General features: G+C 43.7%; 1 protein-coding gene across 5 annotated transcripts in view; it reads left to right on the top strand.

Moving 5' to 3' along the window:
* The window catches only part of COL4A5 (collagen type IV alpha 5 chain), a 121,884-nt gene that overhangs the window by 46,517 nt on the left and 54,498 nt on the right, over positions 1-20,869 (top strand). For all 5 annotated transcript variants that reach the window (XM_033137707.1, XM_033137704.1, XM_033137709.1 and 2 more), the window contains exons 3-19: positions 1,659-1,748; positions 3,521-3,565; positions 5,128-5,172; positions 5,294-5,356; positions 6,662-6,715; positions 8,658-8,684; positions 10,531-10,611; positions 12,728-12,790; positions 14,130-14,165; positions 14,264-14,305; positions 14,422-14,514; positions 15,660-15,713; positions 15,814-15,870; positions 18,272-18,316; positions 18,410-18,463; positions 19,285-19,326; positions 19,784-19,916. In XM_033137707.1, the coding sequence (XP_032993598.1) occupies positions 1,659-1,748; positions 3,521-3,565; positions 5,128-5,172; positions 5,294-5,356; positions 6,662-6,715; positions 8,658-8,684; positions 10,531-10,611; positions 12,728-12,790; positions 14,130-14,165; positions 14,264-14,305; positions 14,422-14,514; positions 15,660-15,713; positions 15,814-15,870; positions 18,272-18,316; positions 18,410-18,463; positions 19,285-19,326; positions 19,784-19,916 (1,024 nt within the window). The remainder of the gene's footprint in view (positions 1-1,658; positions 1,749-3,520; positions 3,566-5,127; positions 5,173-5,293; positions 5,357-6,661; positions 6,716-8,657; positions 8,685-10,530; positions 10,612-12,727; positions 12,791-14,129; positions 14,166-14,263; positions 14,306-14,421; positions 14,515-15,659; positions 15,714-15,813; positions 15,871-18,271; positions 18,317-18,409; positions 18,464-19,284; positions 19,327-19,783; positions 19,917-20,869) is intronic.

The raw sequence follows: 20,869 nt of genomic DNA, 5'->3' as shown, positions 1-20,869 counted from the left end.
GTAAAGAATTAGTTCAGTGTGCCAAGGCTGACCCAGCTTTCAGAAGTGGATCAATAAGAACAAAAAACATAGAAGATCTTGGAGCACATTCCCCATGCGTCTTTATCAGGCTCTCTAAAGCAGGGATAGTTACTGCAGATAGTTACCGGTAGTATTTTCCAGGGACAGTCCCAGATTTACAGAAGCCATCCTGGTTTCTGATTTGATCCTGGAATGTCCCGCTTTTCCTTAGGACATCCCTATTTTCATTAGAGAAATATTGGAGGGTATGGAGTTATCCAACCCTGAGCCATCTGAAGGCAGCTCTCTATAAGGAAGTTTTTTAATGTTTAATATTTTATTATGTTTTTAATATTTTGGAAGCTACCTAGAGTGGCTGGGGCAACCCAGTCAGATAGGTGGGGTATAAATAGTAAAAATATTATTAAATAGGACATCCCTATTTTCATCCGTGAAATGTTGGAGGCTATGTTAATGTAGCGCCCTCCCAGTGTTGTGGACGACAACTATAACCCATGACCATTGACCTTCCTCGCTGGGTCTGCTGCGAGTTAAAGTCCCTGATCCCTGAAGGTTGTTACCTTGGCAGTGCGTCCTCTAAAAGACTTACATTTGCCCTGAGCTTCCAGCAGCATTGCTTGAGGGTTTCCCATCATCTTCTGGTTGATTTCTAAGTGAAACCAGATGCTTGGCAGGCAGAGCAACCTTAACACATGCTGAAGGCTGGCTGAAGAGACTGGGATGGGGCAGAAGGACGGTTCCACTGGCAGAGAAGAGAGCTGCTGGTGGGGCAGCATGCCCACGCTAGAGGCCCACCCGCAAAAGGCCGTACTGCTGTTAGGGGCTGAAACAGGAAGTTCCTGTTGGTGGTGTTCTTTGAATATATGAGATCCAAAGTTCCCTCATTCACCTAACACACACATGGGTTGGGCCTCAACCTAAGCCAACATGGCAGCAGTAGAAAAGAAATTTGTTTGTTTGTTTTTAAACAAAAACAAAACAAGAACAACTTGGGGAAGAAAAAGTTGTAGCCGTTGATAGTCTTACACTCGGTGAGTTCGTATAATTCTCTTTAAAAGCCATCCAAGTTGGTAGTCATCACTACATCTTGTGGGAGCGAATTCCAGTTTTAATTATGTGCTGCGTGAAAAAGTAGTTCCTTCTGTCTGTCCTGAATCTTCCAACTTTCAGCATGAGTTCTAGTGTTATGAGAAAAGGAGAAAATCTTTTCTCTAAGCTTTCTCCACATAGTGTTTAAATTTTGTATATCTCGATCATGACCTCCATTAGTCACCTTTTTTTTGTAAACTGAAAAGCCACAAATACTGTAACCTTTGCTGATTGGGCAGTTGCTCTATCCCTTTGATCATATTGATTTCCTTTTTCTGAGCCTTTTCCTATAATACTTTTTTTTGGGGGGGGGAGGTGAGGCAACTAAAACTGAGCCAAATGAACCAAATGGATCCCATGTTGATGTTTGCCGGAATTCCTGATGCAGATTCAGCATACAGGAATTCAGCATGGTTAAACAAATGGCATTTCTTATAGCAGGGAAGAGGTTTGGTTTTTTTTACAGAAAATACCAAGAGAAAACAATGATTCTATGTACTGTATGGTGAGAATTCTTAATTCTGTTCGTTTTTATTTTATTTTTGCAGGGTGAGAGAGGCTTCCCAGGTTTAGAAGGACAACCAGGCTTACCTGGATTTCCTGGACCAGAAGGACCAGCTGGGTCACGAGGCGAAAAAGTGAGTAGCTCAACAGAATGATGATGAATGCCTCATATTGCCATGATCTATAAAACATCTAATAAGGCTTCAGTTGTCCAGACATTTTGATAGTGTTCACTGCATCAGAGCAGGTGTTCCTTTTAACATCCCTCGTACATGTGGAACTGTTTCTGTGTTGGCCAAGAAACACAAAGGTAAGTTAAGAAGAAGTTGAGTTATTGGACCAGCCATTTAGACTCTGAAATTAATCGTCTCACAGGGGATCTATTTAGATGGCAACATGTGGCTTATATATATGTTGTGGTTTGTATATTTATTTAAATATGTTCATTTAAAGTCACCTATCCTAATTCAAGGAAGATGGAATTAATAAGGGACATGATAGTGGGAGAAAGCTTTCTACCTTCAGTAAATTCAGGAGCATTCTGCAGCAGAGGCAGAACAAGCAAGTTGTCTCATGACTGGCCTGGAGCAACTGCTGTAGCTCAATGATCTGGGATAGTCAGTCAAGATTAAAGCCCGCACCCCACGCCCAAGTGCATCATCTAAAGCTACAAAACTTTCTTCTGGGGTTTCAAGCAGTGGGGAAACCGCAAATATGTTTCCTGAGTTATCTGAGGAGCTGTTTACTCAGTTGTGAAAGTCTAGTGGTGAAAGTGACTCCTTGGGGTTCAGTGGATGAGATGCAGGCTACAGAGATCCACATAGAAAGCACTGGGACATAGAGCTATCTCCTTCTTGGGGGATACTGCTGCATGAGGACACTGTACCCCAGGATTCCAGGGCCATGACGAGTCTGATTTGATCACATAAAATAAAAATGTCCACATCACCTCAGTGGTGACTAAGAAGCCTCATCCTAAATTTACTTGAGAGACCACCTTATCCCTCATATACCCAGTAGATAATTGGTTTCTGCAGGAAAGCTTTTCTTCCACATCCCCAAAATGTCAGGCGCTTGTGCTGCAGTAACTCGGAGCAGAGCCTTCCGTCTTACTGCTCCTGACCTGTGGAACAGCTTCTCCCTGAGATACTATAGGCCCCCACTATCTGCACTTTTTGTGAAGAATTGAAGGCATTTTTGTTTTAAGAAGGTTTTCCAGTTGGGTGAAAAGATCTCTTCTTTTTGTAAACCTGACTTTTTATCCTCCCTTAAAAAGAAGAAGCTGTTTTGTGATACATCTGCAAATTGCCTTGGTTGAACCTTGTATGTAAACAGCAATTCAGGAATTAATTAAGCATAAATCCAATTGCTTGTATGTAAAGGGAACTTTCTGGATTTCTGTGTGTACATGCTTTTATTGTATTGGAAGTTGATTCTGAGCATTTACATGGGGGTAAGTAACTTTGGTTTCAGTAGGATTTTCTTGTAAGTAAGTATGCTGACCTGAGACTTAAGAGCACCTTCGATTCTCTGGAATGGGGTGAGGAACTTTTGGCTCTCCACATGTTGCTGAAGTACAAGCAAGCATGGTCAATGGCCAGGAATGGGGGGGGGGCTGTGGTTCAGCAACATCTGGAGGGCCAAAGGTTCCCCACGCCTGCTCTAGGATTTTCATAATGAACCTGGAAAAACTTCTGTGTGATTTGGGGTGGGGTGGGGCATGGAATTGAAATTTCCTGTTATGCAGCCAAGCTGTCTGAAATAATACAAAAAGCACGAGGGTTGTCTTTGTAATTAAGGCTAAATGAAAAAGTGGATTTCAATATCTGTCTTTGAATTCATGTTAACTCATTGCTCACTTTTCTCTTCCTCTTCTTTTCCCTGCCCCATATTTTTCTTTTTCCAGGGGGATGATGGATTTCCAGGGCCATCTGGACCCAAAGGAATTAGAGTAAGTGATGTTTTAATTTTCTGAAATGCAGTTACTGGGGGGTGGAGAGCAGCAACAGGACGTGAACAAAATAAGCAGTGGATGCAAATGGGGTGCTGCCCCACTGACCACAGTCCACCCTTAGTGAACCCCCACCTAAGAGCCTTCTTACTGCCTGCCAGTCTAAGTGGCTGTCAGCTTCCTCTTCCTTAGTCTCCGTGTTGACCCTTTTAGAACTCAGCAGGATGGGAGAAGGATGTGAACAAAACAGAAATGAGTTTGCTCTGCCTGTCATTGGCTGCTTTGCGAGTCATTGGCTTGGGCTCCACCCACCGTTGGTCTCCCTGCCTTCTGCCCCACCAACCCCAGTGGGTACCAAACACCACTGAAAGTAAGTGGTGTATTTTTGAGGCAATATGTGCCATGTTTTAAGCAAAACACAACAGCCAAAGCAATAATGTAGAGATGAGGAACCTTTGGCACTCTAGATGTTGCTGGACTAAACTCCCCCTCCCCAATCCCTGATCATTAGCTGTGCTGAATGGGGCTGATGGGATTTGGAGTCCAGCAACATCTGGAGGGCGAAAGCTTCCCCACACCTGTTGTAATGTGTGTCTCTGAATTTTGCTAGGAGCAGGTGACTGGCAGAGGCTCACCAGTGCCTTGGGGGTTCTTTGCAAACTTTTTGTTTTACAGGTGCATTTCCCTACCCCACCCTGCATTTCCATAAAACACATGTGTGTCCCTGGCATGTTTCTTATGGGTACACCTGCTGCACCAGGCAGCAAGAATTCTCTTCAACACCATTGCTAGCTCCACATGGGGACTTGTGCACAATTCATTTAGTGGAGCCACTTCATGAATGGGCCTTCATGCTGTCAATGCAATTCATCCCTTTGGAACATAGAATGCTGCCTTATAAAAAAAAAAGTCAGACCATTGCATTCAGTTAACTCAGTATTGTCTACTCCAGGATTCCCACACTTGGGTACTCAGCTGTTTTTTTGTTCACAACTCCCATCCTCCGTGCTCACTTCGGCAGCACATATACAACTCCCATCCTCCCTAGCTAGCAGAACCAGTGGTCAGGGATGATGAAAATTGTAGTTCAAAAGCAGCTGGAGACCCAAGTTTGAGAAACCCTGGTCTACACTGATTAGCAGTAGCTCTCCAGGGTTTTAGGCAGGGCGTTTCTCCCAGCCCTACCTGGAGATGCCAGGGATAACTGTGGACCTTTTGTATGCAAAGTAGATGCTCTTCTACTCCGCTGCAGCCCTTTCGCAGCCCACGAAGCTACCCAGAGCACCAGGTATACAGAGGGTCTCCTTGTTCCCTGTTGAAGAAGCCCTATGGGTGGGGAGCCTGGTGCTCTCTGGATGTTGCCGGACTACAGATACCATCATCACACACCGTGGGCCATGCTGGCTCAGACTGGTGGGAGTGGCTCCCCACCTTGACACACCAAACTAGCAATGCACAATGTACCTTGCACACTTCCAGTTGTGGCTGATAACTCCTTTTGAAAATTACAATTCCTTCATCCCTTTTATCTAAACATGAGTGTGGTTATTTCTCATCTTCAGGGACCTCCAGGTCTACCAGGCTTTCCGGGAACACCAGGACTTCCTGTAAGTAAGCTTTGCTTACAGCAATACTGAAATAACAATGGCAGAATTCACTGTTTTGTTCTGGAGCGTACACACAGTGTTGCCTGGATGTGATTGTGCTTCTTTCCCTTCCACCTTGCAGGGGCTACCAGGTCAGGATGGGGCTCCAGGACCTCCAGGTATCCCAGGATGCAATGGAACAAAGGTGGGACTGGTTCTGATGGAAATGCATAGCTCTGCTGCACTCCAATCATCCCTGAACATTGGCTGATGGGAGTTGGAGTCTAATAACATCTGGAGAACATCATGTTGGCTACCCCTGAGCTATATGTTTTCCATTCAGATATTTTATTTTTATTTATTTATAGCATCTCCTGCTTTCCAGCCAAATAGGTTCCTTGAATGGCTTACAAGCAGTCAGTTCAAACAAGGCAGTCTCTGCACACACTCCCTGGTCTTGAATGGGGTAACTGTGCCCCTGAATGACCAGGTGCACAACCTGGGAGTCATTTTGGACTCACTGCTGTCCTTGGAGGCGCAGGTCAATTCTGCATCCAGGGCAGCTGTCTACCAGCTCCATCTGGTACGCAGGCTGAGACCTACCTACGCACTGTTTTGCCAGAGTGGTACATGCTCTGTTATTTCCTGCTTGAATTACTGCAAGGCGCTCTACATGGGGCTACCTTTGAAGGTGACTTGGGAACTACAACTAATCCAGAATGCGGCAGCTAGACTGGTGACTGGGAGTGGCTGCCGAGACCATATAACACTGGTCCTAAAGGATGTTCATTGGCTCCCAGTGCACAATTCAAAGTGCTGGTGCTGACCTTTAAAGCCCTAAACGACCTTGGCCCAGTATACCTGAAGGAGCGTCTCCACCCCCATTGCTCAGCCCGGACACTGAGGTCCTCCTCCAAGGGTCTTCTGCTAGTTCCCTCACTGTTAGAAATGAGGTTACAGGGAAGCTGGCAAGAGGGCCTTTTCAGTAGTGGCGCCTGCCCTGTGGAATGCCCTCCCATCAGATATCAAGGAAATAAACAACTATCTGACTTTTAGAAGACGTCTGAAGGCAGCCCTGTTTAGGGAAGTTTTAAATGTTTGATGTTTTATCGTGTTTTTACTATTCTGCTGGGAGCAACCCAGAGTGGCTAGGGAAACCCAGCCATATACTGTAAATTTTTGTTGTAGGGCCCACACATTTTTGTGTGTGCACATCAGTATTGGTGTCCCAGCTGCATGGAAAGTGCATCAGTCTACCATGGTCTTATGTAGTTTTCCTCCTCCCTTGGAGCTTCCGTCTTTTTCACATATATCAAATAAAAGTGAGGCAAGAAGAGAATATTGAGTATAGGGGAGAGGGTGGTCTTCCTCGTGTTTAAAAAGATCTGCTATAACCCATGATCTGTTGCAACACACCTGTCTCCTTTGCTCTTTCGTTTTATAGCAGCATGCATTTGGGCTTCCTGCTGTATTTGGTGATGTATTCAAGTCTTTGTTCTGTCCTCTACAGGGAGAACGTGGCTACCCTGGCAGTTCAGGTTTCCCAGGTTTACAAGGCCTCCCTGTAAGTACAAAAAACTTCCTCCTGCAATTGCTATATGTGGTTGATTTTCAGCTGCTTTTTGAGGCTTTGAGAGGACTGTTTTACTGAGTTGGTTTGCACATAACACTAAGCCAAACTATGACTTTGCAAATATGCAGGCTCCTGGAGAGGAGAGCGTGGCCAGTTTGCTGCTCCTGCAGTCCTGCTTTTCTTGCACAGCTGTGAGCTAAGCCATGATTTGGCTTAGGGTGTTGTCTGAACCAGGACTTGTGGCTTGTCTTATAGAATGAACTCATAAATAAGGTTTTTTCTTGGGTTTATAGCTCATTATTTGTCTGGAGGAGGCAAACCATGAACCTGGATTTAGATGACATGCTAAGGCAAACCATGGCTTAGCTCTCAGCAGCACAGCAGCAGGACGAGAGGAGGGGTGCACAAATTGTAATCTCGTCCCTTTCCACAAACCTTTGTGCACTTAAGTTCACACTAAACCATGATTTAGCATAGGATGTCACCCAAACTTAGCTCACTGTATTTTGCTTCTGTGCTGTGTTTCTATGGATACTTTATTGTGAGCCTTAGGCTACAACCCTGTGTCCGCTTTCCAGGGAGTAAGCCCCATTGAACTCAGAAGGACTAATTGTGTAACTTTAATTTTTTTTAAAAGTTAGTCCATCGTGTGACATATCATATTAAAGCCCCTGAAGTTCTGAAGAGTTTGGTGTTTTTAGTTTTGGCGTATCTCAATACTGGGCTGAGCTTCAAAGATTTTTGTGTAGTCCTGCAAGGCCAAAATTGTCATTTTATTTTTTGAAGTTTCAAACCCTCATAACTCAAAAACAGGATGAGATGAAAAATTAAAATTTTAGATTTAAACTTAGTTTTGATCATTCAACAAGTTCACAAAATATTAAGAAAATTGGATGGCATGAGGTAAAAAAGTTGGATCATTTGATATGGAATGACCCTTAGACCTGTGAAAGACAGACACAACAATAACTTGAGTCCTTATTCCAGTAGATTTCTCCACAAGTTTCTATGAGTTTGAGGTGGCCTTCTCCATTGATCTTCATGGCACACAAATGAAATAAATCAGTTGGTTAGAGCATGGCATTGACAACGCCAAGGCTGCAGGTTCAATCCCTGTATGGGACAGCTGCATATTCCTGCATTGCAGGGGGTTGGACTAGATGATGATCAAGGTCCCTTCCAACTCTTCCATTCTTTGATAAAACAATGGAGGGTTTGCCTAATCTCTGGCTGCTTTTGCTTTGCAGGTTAACTTTTCAGCCAGGGCAACAGACCAACCTTGTGCACAGTCCTGTGGTAGTCCTGTAGCAGTGTGCCAATGTTCAGCAGTTTCTGGGCAAGCTGCCACCAAAAGAAACATTAACCGTTCTTTATAACATAGTTGTTCATTCGTCACATCTATAATTCCTAGGAAGGCTAAGGTTGTTCAGTTGTCAATTGTCATATTACAGATTGTTTCTATTTCTTTAAAGACAGCTGTACAAAACTTGTGCACCACGAGTTAGTGTTAATTCTACTTAGTCTGTTTTTATTGGATGATTGCACTGATGGTGATAGTGTATTGTTTTGTTATGAGACCTCTCAAGTGTTTTATATATAAAGACTGCAGCATCCACCTCAGGGCAGAGAGACCTGTCTTTGAATTGTGCTCTTGTCCCACATAGTTTTGAGCCCTAAGAGTTGATAAAAAGAAGCTCCGTTTAGCTTGTGTAAATGATACAAGTAACTTATTAGAGGCAAACTCTCAAGGCTCCTTGAATCATGGCTTTCTTCTAATCCAAAGAGTACCTTTGGCAGTATTCAAGTGTTTGACTCCATCTGTTGTATGTTTGAGTGAACTGCAATTTGAAGCAAGGAAGAAACTGCATTTGCTATCTAATAGAAGATTCATACTTCTCCTTTTCTTCTACTCCCCCCCCCCCTTTTGCTGCAGGGTCCCCCTGGCCTAATAGGGATGAAGGTAAGTTCTCATTTGAATGCACTGCTGATTCTCAAGCGTTCAACAATAACATTTGGTCTAATTATGCATTTTATTGGCAGCTAGCAACTTTTAAGAACTCATTCTTGTGGTTGAAAATGGGGGATAAAAATGGGGCAAGGGAGATTGGCATGTCAGCATTGGGGGGAAGTTATTTCATTTACAGTGAGTGCCACCAATAGGTACGTCTCAGACTGAAGTGTACCAGAAAATTTAAGATACAAGACTACAATTCAGATGATGCCGCATCACTCTTTCCTGAATTTATGGGGTGACCACAGTTTTGTTCAAAAGAACTTATAACATGGATGTTGGGCCACAACAAGGATTTCCATAGTGCAAAATTATCACAGAACCTGCACTTAGCTTTGCACAAAAGAATGTGTAACCAACATGTGGTGGTGGTCAGTGATGGAGGGAGATATAGTGCAATACATATGGAAGGGACAAGATTGGGGAAGGCTGTTTAGTGTGATGAGAATGAACCACAGCAAGCCTTAGCCTCTTGCAAGGAGGATTTGGAAAGCTTTTGCTTCTGGTTGTGATAAACTGCAACTTTACAAAAGCTAAGAAAATGAATTTCAATAGGGACAGATGTAAGGTTCTGCACTTAGGCAGATAGAACCAGATGCGCAAATATCAGATGGTGGACACCTGGCTTACTAGCAGTACATGTGAAAAGGATCTAGGGGTCTTGGTGGACCACAAGTTTAACATGAGTCAACAGTGTGAATCACAACGTGATGCAGCAGCAAAAAAAGTGAATGCTGTTCTAGGCTGCATCAACAGAATTATAGTGTCCAGCTCAAGGGAAGTAATAGTACCATTCTATTCTGCCTTGGTCAGACCGCACCTGGAATTCTGTGTCTAGTTCTGAGCACCACAACTTAAGGATGTTGACAAGCTGGAACATGTGCAAAGAAGGGCAACCAAGATGATCAAGAGCCTGGAAAGCAAGCTTTATGAGGAACGGTTGAAGGAGCTGGGGATGTTTAGCCTGGAAAAGAGGAGAATGAGAGAAGACATGATAGCCAAATTCAGATATCTCAAGGGCTGTCACTTGGAAGATGAAGCAACCTTGTTTTCTCCTGCTCTGGAGGATAGGACTCCAACCAATAGCTTCAAGTTACAAGAAAGGAGATTCTGACTAAATATCAGGAAGAGCTTTTGGGCAGTGGAACAATCTACCTCAGGAGGTTGTGGACTCTCCTTCATTGGAGGTTTTTAAGCAGAGGTTGGATGGCCATCTGCCACGGATGCTTTAGCTGAGATTCCTGCATCACAGGGGGTTGGACTAGATGACTCTTGGAGTCCCTTCCAACTCTATGATTCTATATGATCTGAATTGGGCAAATTGTGGTTAATCTTAATTATGATTCGTTTGAAACAAGCCAACTTTAATCTATGATTTTTGAAGGTGGCTTGTTTCAGCAAACCACAATTAAGATTGACCACAATTTGGGATTCAAATGTAACTAAACTGTCTCTTCCATGTGACAGCAGCAGAGTAGGAGATGCAAGGGGAAAGGCTGCAAGCCTGAAGCTTGTTTTTGTCATACTGAACTATGCTTTAGCCACATCTTTTGAACACAACCACTGTATACTTCAGATCATTGGTCAGAGAAATATTATGAATGAGTTCCCACAGGGAAATTTCTAAGTAAAAATAAGTGGTTGGAAGGTTTCTTTTGCACAGTTAAGTTCCTATAAGAAAGAAATTGTCACTTTGAGACATAAATGTTTCTGATCTGGCTCTCTTATAATATGTTTGAGTATTCCTTTCTTACTCCAAATTTCTTTCCCCCCCCCCTCTCTCTCTTCCTTTTAGGGGGAGCCAGGTGAGATACTGACATCTTTGCAGCCAGGACAAAAGGGTGATCCAGGATTTCCAGGTCTACCAGGACTACCAGTAAGTTGATGAAGATGTCACTTTATGATGTCTTGACTGTAAACCAAAAAAAAAGTAAGCTCCACAGCTTTAATTGCACTTATGACAATGTTAGTAATAAGTGCTGAATATTCAGAGCAATAAATGTAGGTGTGGGTTTTGTGTGTGTGTGTGTGTGTGTGTGTGCACGCGTGTGCTTCTGTCCCCAAATAAAAACTTTTTGGGTACACATAATAAACAAATTGAAATAATAACAGGCTTCAAACTACCATTAAACTCATTAATTGAATTGTTTGGTTATGTTTTATCTAACGATAACAAAATGATAATAACATCTTTTAACATCTGCACAGATGATCGGTGGCTGTGAAAGAATCTTTACAATTGAAGATAGGCTTGTAAGAGTTGGGACATAGTTTACATGGTTAAATTAACCAACATGGCAATGATCAGAAAGGGTAGACAATTGAGCAATGTCTTTATAGCAAAATACAGTATGCTATGTACTGGACTAACCAAGTTCTAGAAAAACATACTGTACTACTTTGTACATTGTTCACTTAATTGCAATTTATACTGTTCCATTTTACTTTGTGATATGTTTATGGTGTGTTAAAATTAACTGAGGACTGTTTGAAGTAAATGCAAATTTTATGGGTCCCCAGATTTACATTTTCCTATTACGTACTATTTTGGAGTCTGCTTTCAAGCTGCAGTTGTGTGAAAGAGCCACAAGGTGTCAGCTGGGAGCTACAGAAAGTCATCCATAGGGCTGTTTAACCAGATAATCAGGCTATTCTTTAGATCAAAGTGTGTGTTGTAGGTGTGTTTATTGCCAAACTGAGCTTCTGGGGCTTTGCTGCAAACACTGTCAAGTTCAAGAGCAGAAGAGAGCTCATGTTCAGAAATGGAGTTCACAGTTTCTGTTCGGAAACGATGAGATCCAGGGAAGTTGGTTCTGAAAGAAAAAAACAGCTTTGTTTGCAGTTTGTCCTAACAATTGCCTCACTGTTTCATCCTGCTATCTGATTCTCTCGCAGTTCCACAGTTTTGTGCCCAGCATCAGTACAAGCACATCAAGAAGCTCTGTTTATCTCCCAGATTGGCGGCTTATTTTTAGTGGGTCTGTTCTTTGAATTGAGTAGGGGCCAAACCACTAGTGCAATTCGTGCATTCCACTGATTTGTTTCTGTATGAGCTGAAGAAGTCAAAGCCTTTCTAAACCTCTCCTCTCCAGTGTGAACAGCAGTGTGGTGCAGCGGTTAGAGTGTCGGGCTCTGACACTGGGAGGCCTGGATTCAAATCCCCACTCAGCCATGAAGTTCACTGGGTGACGTTGAGACATTCACTGTTCCTCAGCCTAAACAAACTTACAAGGTTGTGTTGAGGATAAATTTGGGAGGGGAAGAACTGTTTACACCACCCAAAGCTCCTTGGAGGGGAAAAAGGGGGGGGGATATAAGGCAGTAAAATATGTAACAGGACCGGGCGATACTTTGTCCATAACCAGTCTGAAGTCCATATCATGATATTGGGTTTCATAAGTTTTGACCCTGCAATATATTGTGAATCATGATGTGTGTGCTATGCAAAAATCCCGATGTGGGGGAAACTGTGGAGCCAGCCAGTGCTTCTACATACATCCTTATTTCAGACATATATCAGTGATATATCAATATATTGCGATGTTTAGCTGGTGATATATCACAGCTGTTGAAAACCAGATATCCCCCAGCCCTAATAAAAAATAAACCAGAGGCTCCCCTCTCTGAGGAGTGTGTTCTATGCCACCCTCTCCCTGCTACACAATAGAAACGCAGACAAACGAGGAGCAAGCAGCTGAGGTTCCTAAGGGGAGAGCTCTGATGGAGCCATTATCACTGGTCACAATGGAAAGGAAGGAATTGTAAACACCATTTCCTGAGACTCAAGTGAGAGATAGCTGGAGAAGTACATAGCAAGGGTAGGCAGCCCTCCAGAAGTTGGTGGGACTTCAACTCCTGACCATTGGCTGTGCTTGCTGGGACTGATGGGAATTGGACTTGAAAGGCAACAGGTGTCTTGCACCAGCCCTGGAGTTTGCTGTGGGTTTGCTCTTGCCCACAGTTTGACTCTCTCTTTTCTCCTCTTGTTCCAGGGCTCCGCAGGTCCCATTGGAGCACAGGGCCCTATTGGTCCTCCTGGACCCCCAGGTTTGCTGGTATGTTTCCTTGATGACCTCCATCTGGCTTGCAGAATGAGTAGATGGTGACAGAAAAGTGCTTGTAGCTGCCGAAGTAGCGGTTTCAGAAGTTCTGGGGGCAAACAGGTTGCCCAGGTCTATGGCCTGTGCCCCTTTCTCTTGTCCTGGTCATCACGACAGGTCCGTGTTTGCATTAGGGTGAACTGTTAACAATTTCCTGGGGAAGGTGAAGAGCAGGGATTTATATCAAAGGTCCGATGTATGGAGTTTTGCATGTGAAAGAACCATACCTTTGGCCTGGCCCATATGGCTCCCTTATGCACATATCCCTGGAGTTGTCTGGGGATCATATTTGTAGAAAAATAGCTCTCACACTGTTATGTTTTATGAGTACAGTGGTACCTTGGGTTACAGACACTTTGGATTACAAACTCTGCTAACCATGAAGTGGTTGCTCCAGGATAAGAACGGAAATCACACGCCAGTGGTGCAGCGGCAGCAAGAGGCCCCATTAGCAAAAGCACGCCTCAGGTTAAGAACCGTTTCAGGTTAAGAATGGACCCCTGGAACGAATTAAGTTCTTAACCCGAGGTACCACTGTATAGTAAATACAGAATTTAGAATTCCACTTGCCTTCTTCCGAAACAGGCTAACCTTTCACATATACACATCACTTGCAAAGCATTCTAGTCTAGGGATCAAATATCAGTGGCACAATTCAAACCATCCTAAACTATGGTTTGAAGGATTGCTTGAACCAGGCCACTGATTTGATCTCTAGACAGCTGTTTTTCCTTTGCGGTGTGTATATGTGATCATGTTGCTCCCTTCCCATATGTGGCTTGACTTTGAGTTCCTTGTTTAGTGCAAACCACAGTTTACTATGATATATGAATTAGCTAACTATAGTTCATGCTCATTCTCCAAACAGGAATGGGAAATGACACCTTAAAGTAGGTTTCAAATTGAAGTTTGGAAAGCAAGTGCAGTGTGGTGATTTGGATAACTTGCCTGCAATATCTCTTCCTGTTTTCCCTCGTGGTGGGGAAAACTGGGGAGGAGAGATAAGTGGGTGAAATCAGTGTTGCCTGTGATCGGATGCAGCCCTCTCTCCTGGAGTACCCTTTTCTCTTCCATTACAATTAAGTATATTCCAAGTGATAAACCTGGGGTAGAGTTTTTCTTTTCTTCCCTTCCCCTGATTTATTTCTTCATTTGTCACTATAAAAGAAAGGAAAGAAACAATAAATAGCAACAACAGAGCCAATGCTCTGTTTCTCAGAAGGCCAGCATGGATTTATCTTGTGGGGTTACAGAAGTACTCCTGGAGATTGACTGCCATGTTTCTCATTTTCAGGGTCCCCCCGGTCCCCCAGGACTCCCAGGTCCTAAGGTATAGTATATTTTAACAGTGTTTGTCCTTGTTTGGTTGTTTGCATTCAATCTCATGTACTTCGGGTTTGTCTTACTAATATTTCAAATTCCTTTTAGGGCAACATGGGCTTGAACTTCCAAGGCCCAAAAGGAGAAAAGGTATGTGTGGCACATGGGAGTGGAGTTTTGGCTTTGATTCTGCTTATTCTTGGTACTGCTTCTATCAGAGTGGCCTAATGACGTTAATGTGCCTTGTTGTCTCCTGCGGGAATTAGGGTGAGCAGGGACTCCAAGGACCCCCAGGACCCCCAGGACAGCTTGGCGAACAGAAAAGAACAAATGATGTAGAGTTTCAGAAAGGTGATCAGGTAAGTGAGAGGAAGACGGTTCCACAGGCATTATTCCTTCAGCCAACCTTCATGGGTTGCTCTAGTTTGCATCAGTGGGTCACACTGTACCACACTCCCCCATCCCAACTGGCCCATTGTCTGGAGAAGAGTGTGAATGCCCCTGCCTTCGCTGCCTGCCCCATTCACTTGCACTTCCTCCAAACATACATCGTGCAGCCCAAAATGCAGGCTTGACCACCTACAAACTCCTGTGATCTCTGCATCGGCAGCAAATCTACATCTCTTGTCTGCAGCACCAGCTACAAAGCAGAGGCGGGGCTGCTGCTGCAGTTTTTTTTTAACTGTTTTTAATTGTTTGGGTGGGGTTTTTGCTTGCTGTTGTTGTTTGCTTCTGCTGAGTGAGGGGAGAGGTGTATCGGAAAAGAGAGGCACAGCCTGCCTCATCTAGCAGGATGCTCATAATTCAGCAGCGTAAGTTACAACATGAGATAAAGAGAAGGAGAGAGGAAAATTTAGAACAAGAATACGCAGATAGGTTAGGAATAAAGAAGAAACCAGGAATAGGAGTGGAAGGGAAATATATGAAAGGAAGTTTTCTTTCTTTTTTTCTTAACTTTTTTTTTTATGCAACACTTTCATAAAGGTAAAAGTAAAGGGACCCCTGACCATTAGGTCCAGTCGTGTCAGACTCTGGGGTTGTGGCACTCATCTCGCTTTACTGGCCGAGGGAGCCGGCGTACAGCTTCCAGGTCATGTGGCCAGCATGACAAAGCCGCTTCTGGCAAACCAGAGCAGCGCACGGAAACGCCGTTTACCTTCCCGCCGGAACAGTTCCTATTTATCTACTTGTACTTTTTGATGTGCTTTTGAAGTGCTAGGTGGGCAGGAGCTGGGACCAAGTGGCAGGAGCTCACCCCATCACGGGGGTTCGAACCGCCGACCTCCTGATCAGCAAGCTCTAGGCTCTGTGGGTTTAACCCACAGCGCCAGTTGTTGTACTAATATTAATATACCAATGAAGAACTGCAATGGAAAAGCAAATGAAAACAAATAAATCCTGCTGGGACATAGTAGCTTAAATGGGAGCGAAATATTAAGTCCTCAAGGGCAGTGATTTATTTTCAATTATATCATTTCTCTCTCTCTTCCCCCATGCTTGACAGGGCGTTCCAGGTGACCGAGGTCCCACAGGTCCTCCTGGGCTACCAGGTCCTCCTGTAAGTCAATTCCTTTCTGAGTCATTTTTGAAGTCATAGCAAATTGCCCTAAACATCTTTGTTGTCATGGGCACTGACGTTTTGCTTCCCCCCCCCCCAGGGTCTTCCCGGTGGTGGAAAAGGTGAAAAGGGTGAGCAAGGAGAACCAGGCAAAAGGGTAAGTAACTTCTTTGAACTCAACATTTATCTTTCCAGACCTTGTATAACTTTGGGGATTCAGGTTGGGTCACCAAATACTGGGTAAGAAATTTTCCTTTCTCCTATGGTCCGCTAAGATAGTGGGTTGGTCAGTGGTTTTCCCTGGACAAGAAGGGCCTCATTGATGGCACACACCAGAATGCAGGTTGTTGTTTTTTTAATTCTGGATTTAATTTAATCTGGACTGATTCCTGTTCTATCCTTGGAGTGGGCACTAGCAGCTATTAACAGAGAAAAACCTGATCACCAGGGCCAGCAGATTACACTCCTACAAAGGCTCATTATTTTGGGGAGAGGGGGTGTTAATACACGATTCACTGAGTGGCTGGGGCCTACAGATAGGCAACATCCAATCATGGCAGAACAGAAGATGTAAATACATTTATTTATTTCATTTCCAAATCTCTCACCATGAAACATTCTCACCATGAAACATTTAACAATAAAACAGAAACAATAAAAAGTGTGTAAAAACACAATTTCAAATCCAATAGATACTGAATGGGATAGCAATCTCCACATAAAAGGATTGTTGAAGCATTTACAGAACTCACAGGCGTTAGACTCTGTCGCACGAAGCTTAGATATTTAAATTTTAAAAAGATACCTTAACAGACTCACAAAACTGTCTCCCAAAGAGCTGAAATACCGTAGTAAGGAGTGCCTGCAAAGCCCATGTTTACAAAGCATTAACTTTACAAAACATGGAAACCACACCGTGAGCACTGGATTTGCAACCTCTCCTTAGAGTGTGATTTCCTTATGTCGTAAAGTTATTCCAAGGAATCTTTCATTTTTTCTCTCCTGAAGCGTGTTCATCAGCAATATTTTAATACATATTGAGACAACCAGCTTTAGCCACTGTTCATTTATTTTCTTATCAGACACATGGTAGTAAGAAAATCTAAGAATCCCATAAAAACTGCTATCCTTGTGGATTCTGTCAGCCGTCAAGAATTAGCTGTAAATTTAGCACATCTTAGGAATGCAAGTGATTTATTGTTCATAATTTCCATCCTAAAACAAGCATGACAATCTTAATTCCTTTGTGGTGGGCAGTGGCGTACGGAGCCGCTTTGCCGCCTGGAGCGGCAAAAAAGGGGGCATCCCCCCAGGGGCGGGGTACCGCTCCGTAGCACACGTGCGTCGTGACGTCACGACGCATGCGCGCTACGGAGCGCAGTCCGTCCGCACTGCCAGGTGCAAGCAGCAGCTGCACAGACAGGCTGCCTCAGCCCGTCCGAGCGGTGGCTGCTTGCACCCGGCGTACAGGACGGACTGCGCAAGTGCGCACATGCGCAGTCCGTGCAGGATGCTGGTGTCAGCAGCCGCCACAAGGCTGCAGCGCATGAGCAGAGAGTTGCCACGTGAGTAGACGCTGCACGGAAGTGGTGCTGGGCGGTGGCGCCAAGTGTCACCCCCCTCCAGGCTGGAACGGGGGGCATACCTCTCTCAACGCCCCCACCTTGCTACGCCACTGGTGGTGGGGAAGGTATATGGTAGCGCTGTGGGTGACTTTTCTACAGCTCAGTGCTCAAGATGCCACTGTTTATTTTCAAAACTCTTCTTTTCTTTTCTTTTTGAGAGATTCACTAGGCCCCCCCTTGCCTTTTGTTTTTGTTGTTTTAAAAAGGCAGTCTTTCAATAATTTCTTTGGCCACACCAGGCTTTCTATTTTATCAAAGGGACTTTGAGAAAACTCCCCCCCCAAAAAAAAAATCCCCCTGTAATTTGCAGGAAAGGAAGATTGATAAATATTACAGAATCGGCCTGGGAGTATTTCCTTTTCTGAATTTTTAAAATTGAATTTTAATAACAAACAAGTTACAAAAAGAAGAAGAAATGAAAGAAAACATAGGTTGGTGTTTGTTTGTTTTTAAAAGGATAAGTTGTCACAATTGCCAAGAAGAAGTAATATAGGATACGTGATTTATGAAGACAATAATAAGTCAATAATAAGGCATACCAAGAGGAAAAGGATGTGTGGTCTGAATTAAAACAATTACAAATTTTTTTTTCGTAAAAATAAGATTAAAAAACAACCCATTGTACTGTTCTAAATCCAGACACTCACATAGAGCCTGAGTTTGTTTGTCTGTTACATTGCCCTAAGAATTCATGCCACTATCTGTTTGCTGTGCTTTTCACTCCTATCATTGTCAGCCTTGGTCCTTGTTTTAATTACCCATGCTTACTACGGGGGTTGCCTGCCTGTTGGTATTCTTCCGGAAAGTTGCGCTGGAGAGGGACACATTTTTCATATTGTCTTAGCAAGTGGTATGAACAGCACAATGTCAATAGCATATTTGTTCTTCCTAAGCTGCTTGATTGCTTTTTCAATACACATTTGTATTTTAAAGGGGAAACCTGGCAAGGATGGAGAATTTGGTCAGCCTGGCTTGCCTGTGAGTCTGTTATATTTTTCTTCCTTCCTTCTATAAATGACCTTTCACCGTTTTAGTTTTTTTGAGGATTGATTCCTTCTCTCTCCATCATAGGGTTTGCCTGGAGGTCGTGGTATACCTGGTTTTCCAGGAAGAGATGGAGAGAAAGTGAGTACGTTTTATTTGAAGTATTTTCACCCCACTCTGGAGCCAAAAAGAACTCTTCCAGTTGGCTCGCAATCTGAAATAGGCTCCCAAGGTGTGGCCCGTGGATCAGCAATGGTTCGAAAGTTTTGTTCAGGTAGCTTGCAAAAGCTTCTCTACAGAGTGGCATAGCTGTGTGTGTGGATCATGGCTGCAGTGGCTACCTCACCATTTCCAGATCCTTGTGGTCTGCCTGGAAGGTTTGTGGGATGGACCAGAAATGACAGAGGGAGGAGGCTCTGCCTTTCTCAAAGGAATAAAGCCATAGCTCGCAGAAAGTCAGGGGAAGGTCTCTAGGCTAAGTGGTCTGCCAAGAAGATCCTTGACTATTTTTGAATGGTCTGCAGAGGGCGGAAAGTTTGAGAACCAGTGATACAAAATGAAAATTAGTTGACGGAGGGGGGAATGAATCAGTTTCTTCGATGCAAAGTTCTTAAAATGGCAAGAAAATGGCAGCAGTTCAAGGAGAAGAGGAAGTAAAAGTTACTCTGTTCTTAGCAAGCCGATGGAATGGCCCTACCTCCCTTGGCTCTCTCTGTTTTAGCTTGACGGAATAGCATCAGCTTAAGGAGACATGCCTTGGTAGCTCAGTCGGTGTTGTGGGTTCAAGCTCCATGTTGGGCAAAAGATTCCTGTATTGCAGAGCGTTGGACTAGATTACCCTTGTGGTACCTTCCATCTCTTTGATTCTACGGGGGCTTGGTGGAGCTTGTTTCTTACCATAGGCATAGTCAAGTGAGTGGCCCTGCTTCCCTGTTAAACTTGCTGAATTTCTTTTTGGGCAGGGCAGTAAAGGTGACACTGGTCCTCCTGGTCCTCCTGGACATGTAAGTTTCTGCCCATTCATTCTGTTTCCCACCCCCTCCCTTACGTTCCCCTGTGGCATGTTGATTATGTTCATTTAATTAACTTATTTTTAATGTTTTGTGTTGTAATTGTAAAATGTTACAAGTGGTATATTACATTGGCTACCCCCCCCCAAAAAAACCTTACAAATATATACCAATATATTGCATACACAGCTTTTTTTTATAAATGAGCATGGTCTTAAAATGAATAATACTTATAGATACTTTGAAGATGACCTATTATCTCTTTGCAGGAACCACCCCTTTGTAAATATCTATTCCAGTATGCTAAAAAATGATTCCAGTTTTCACAATACACCATCATCTGCACTGGTTTGCTCCCAACCTCTGTGAAACATAACTAAATACTAATTTAGCTTGATAGAATCTTTATCCTTTTCTGTGTGTGTAACTTTCTTTTAATGGAATATTCCAGACAATTCTAAGGCCAGATACTGGAGCAACGGTGGGACCAAAAGGTAGTAAAGGGTTGCCAGGAATTCCTGGAGACAAAGGAGAACGTGGATATCCAGGCCAACAGGGGCCACCGGGCCTCCCAGGTTCACCAGGTAAGACCCTTGAGTGTCCGGAGCATTAAGACCAAACACACACGAAGCAATTTCTCCCCAAAGCCAGTTCAGGAATCAGGGCTGGTTTGGATTTGCACCCTGATTTTGTTTTGGATTCAGCCAAGTCAGTTGCCCATCCCTAGTAGGAATTCTGTTTGTATGTTTGTTTGTTTGTTTGTTTTGAGATATTTTATAATGTGACACCAGCACTCTCCAGCAAGGATTCTACTGCCCTGCTTAAAGGTAAAAACCTGGGATCTACTGGAATCTTCTCATCATCCGAGCCCGTAGCGATAAATCAGACAAGCGCAAGTGATTTTAAAGTTGTATTTAAGCTACAGCTATAACAGGACTGGCAGAGTAGAGAATACAAAATAATGCATCAAGGAACTGTGGGCACCACAGTTCAAGAAGGATACTGACAAGCTGGAACGTGTCCAGAAGAGGGCAACCAAAATGGTCAAAGGCCTGGAAACGATGCCTTATGAGGAACGGCTTAGGGAGCTGGGTATGTTTAGCCTGGAGAAGAGAAGGTTAAGGGGTGATATGATAGCCATGTTCAAATATATAAAAGGATGTCATATAGAGGAGGGTGAAAGGTTGTTTTCTGCTGCTCCAGAGAAGCGGACACGGGGCAATGGATTCAAACTACAAGAAAAAAGATTCCACCTAAACATTAGGAAGAACTTCCTGACAGTGAGAGCTGTTCGGCAGTGGAATTTGCTACCAAGGAGTGTGGTGGAGTCTCCTTCTTTGGAGGTCTTTAAGCAGAGGCTTGACAGCCATCTGTCAGGAATGCTTTGATGGTGTTTCCTGCTTGGCAGGGGGTTGGACTGGATGGCCCTTGTGCTCTCTTCCAACTCTATGATCCTATGATTCTATGAATAAATAAAACAAAGGTTCTGATATGTCCTCCTTGCTTCTCTCCTGTGCTTACTTCGAACACATTCACA

Source organism: Lacerta agilis, chromosome Z, assembly GCF_009819535.1.
Source record: "Lacerta agilis isolate rLacAgi1 chromosome Z, rLacAgi1.pri, whole genome shotgun sequence".
Classification (NCBI taxonomy): domain Eukaryota; kingdom Metazoa; phylum Chordata; class Lepidosauria; order Squamata; family Lacertidae; genus Lacerta; species Lacerta agilis.
Note: the sequence above shows the minus strand (reverse complement) of the source record. Positions and strands in the feature narration are given on the sequence as shown.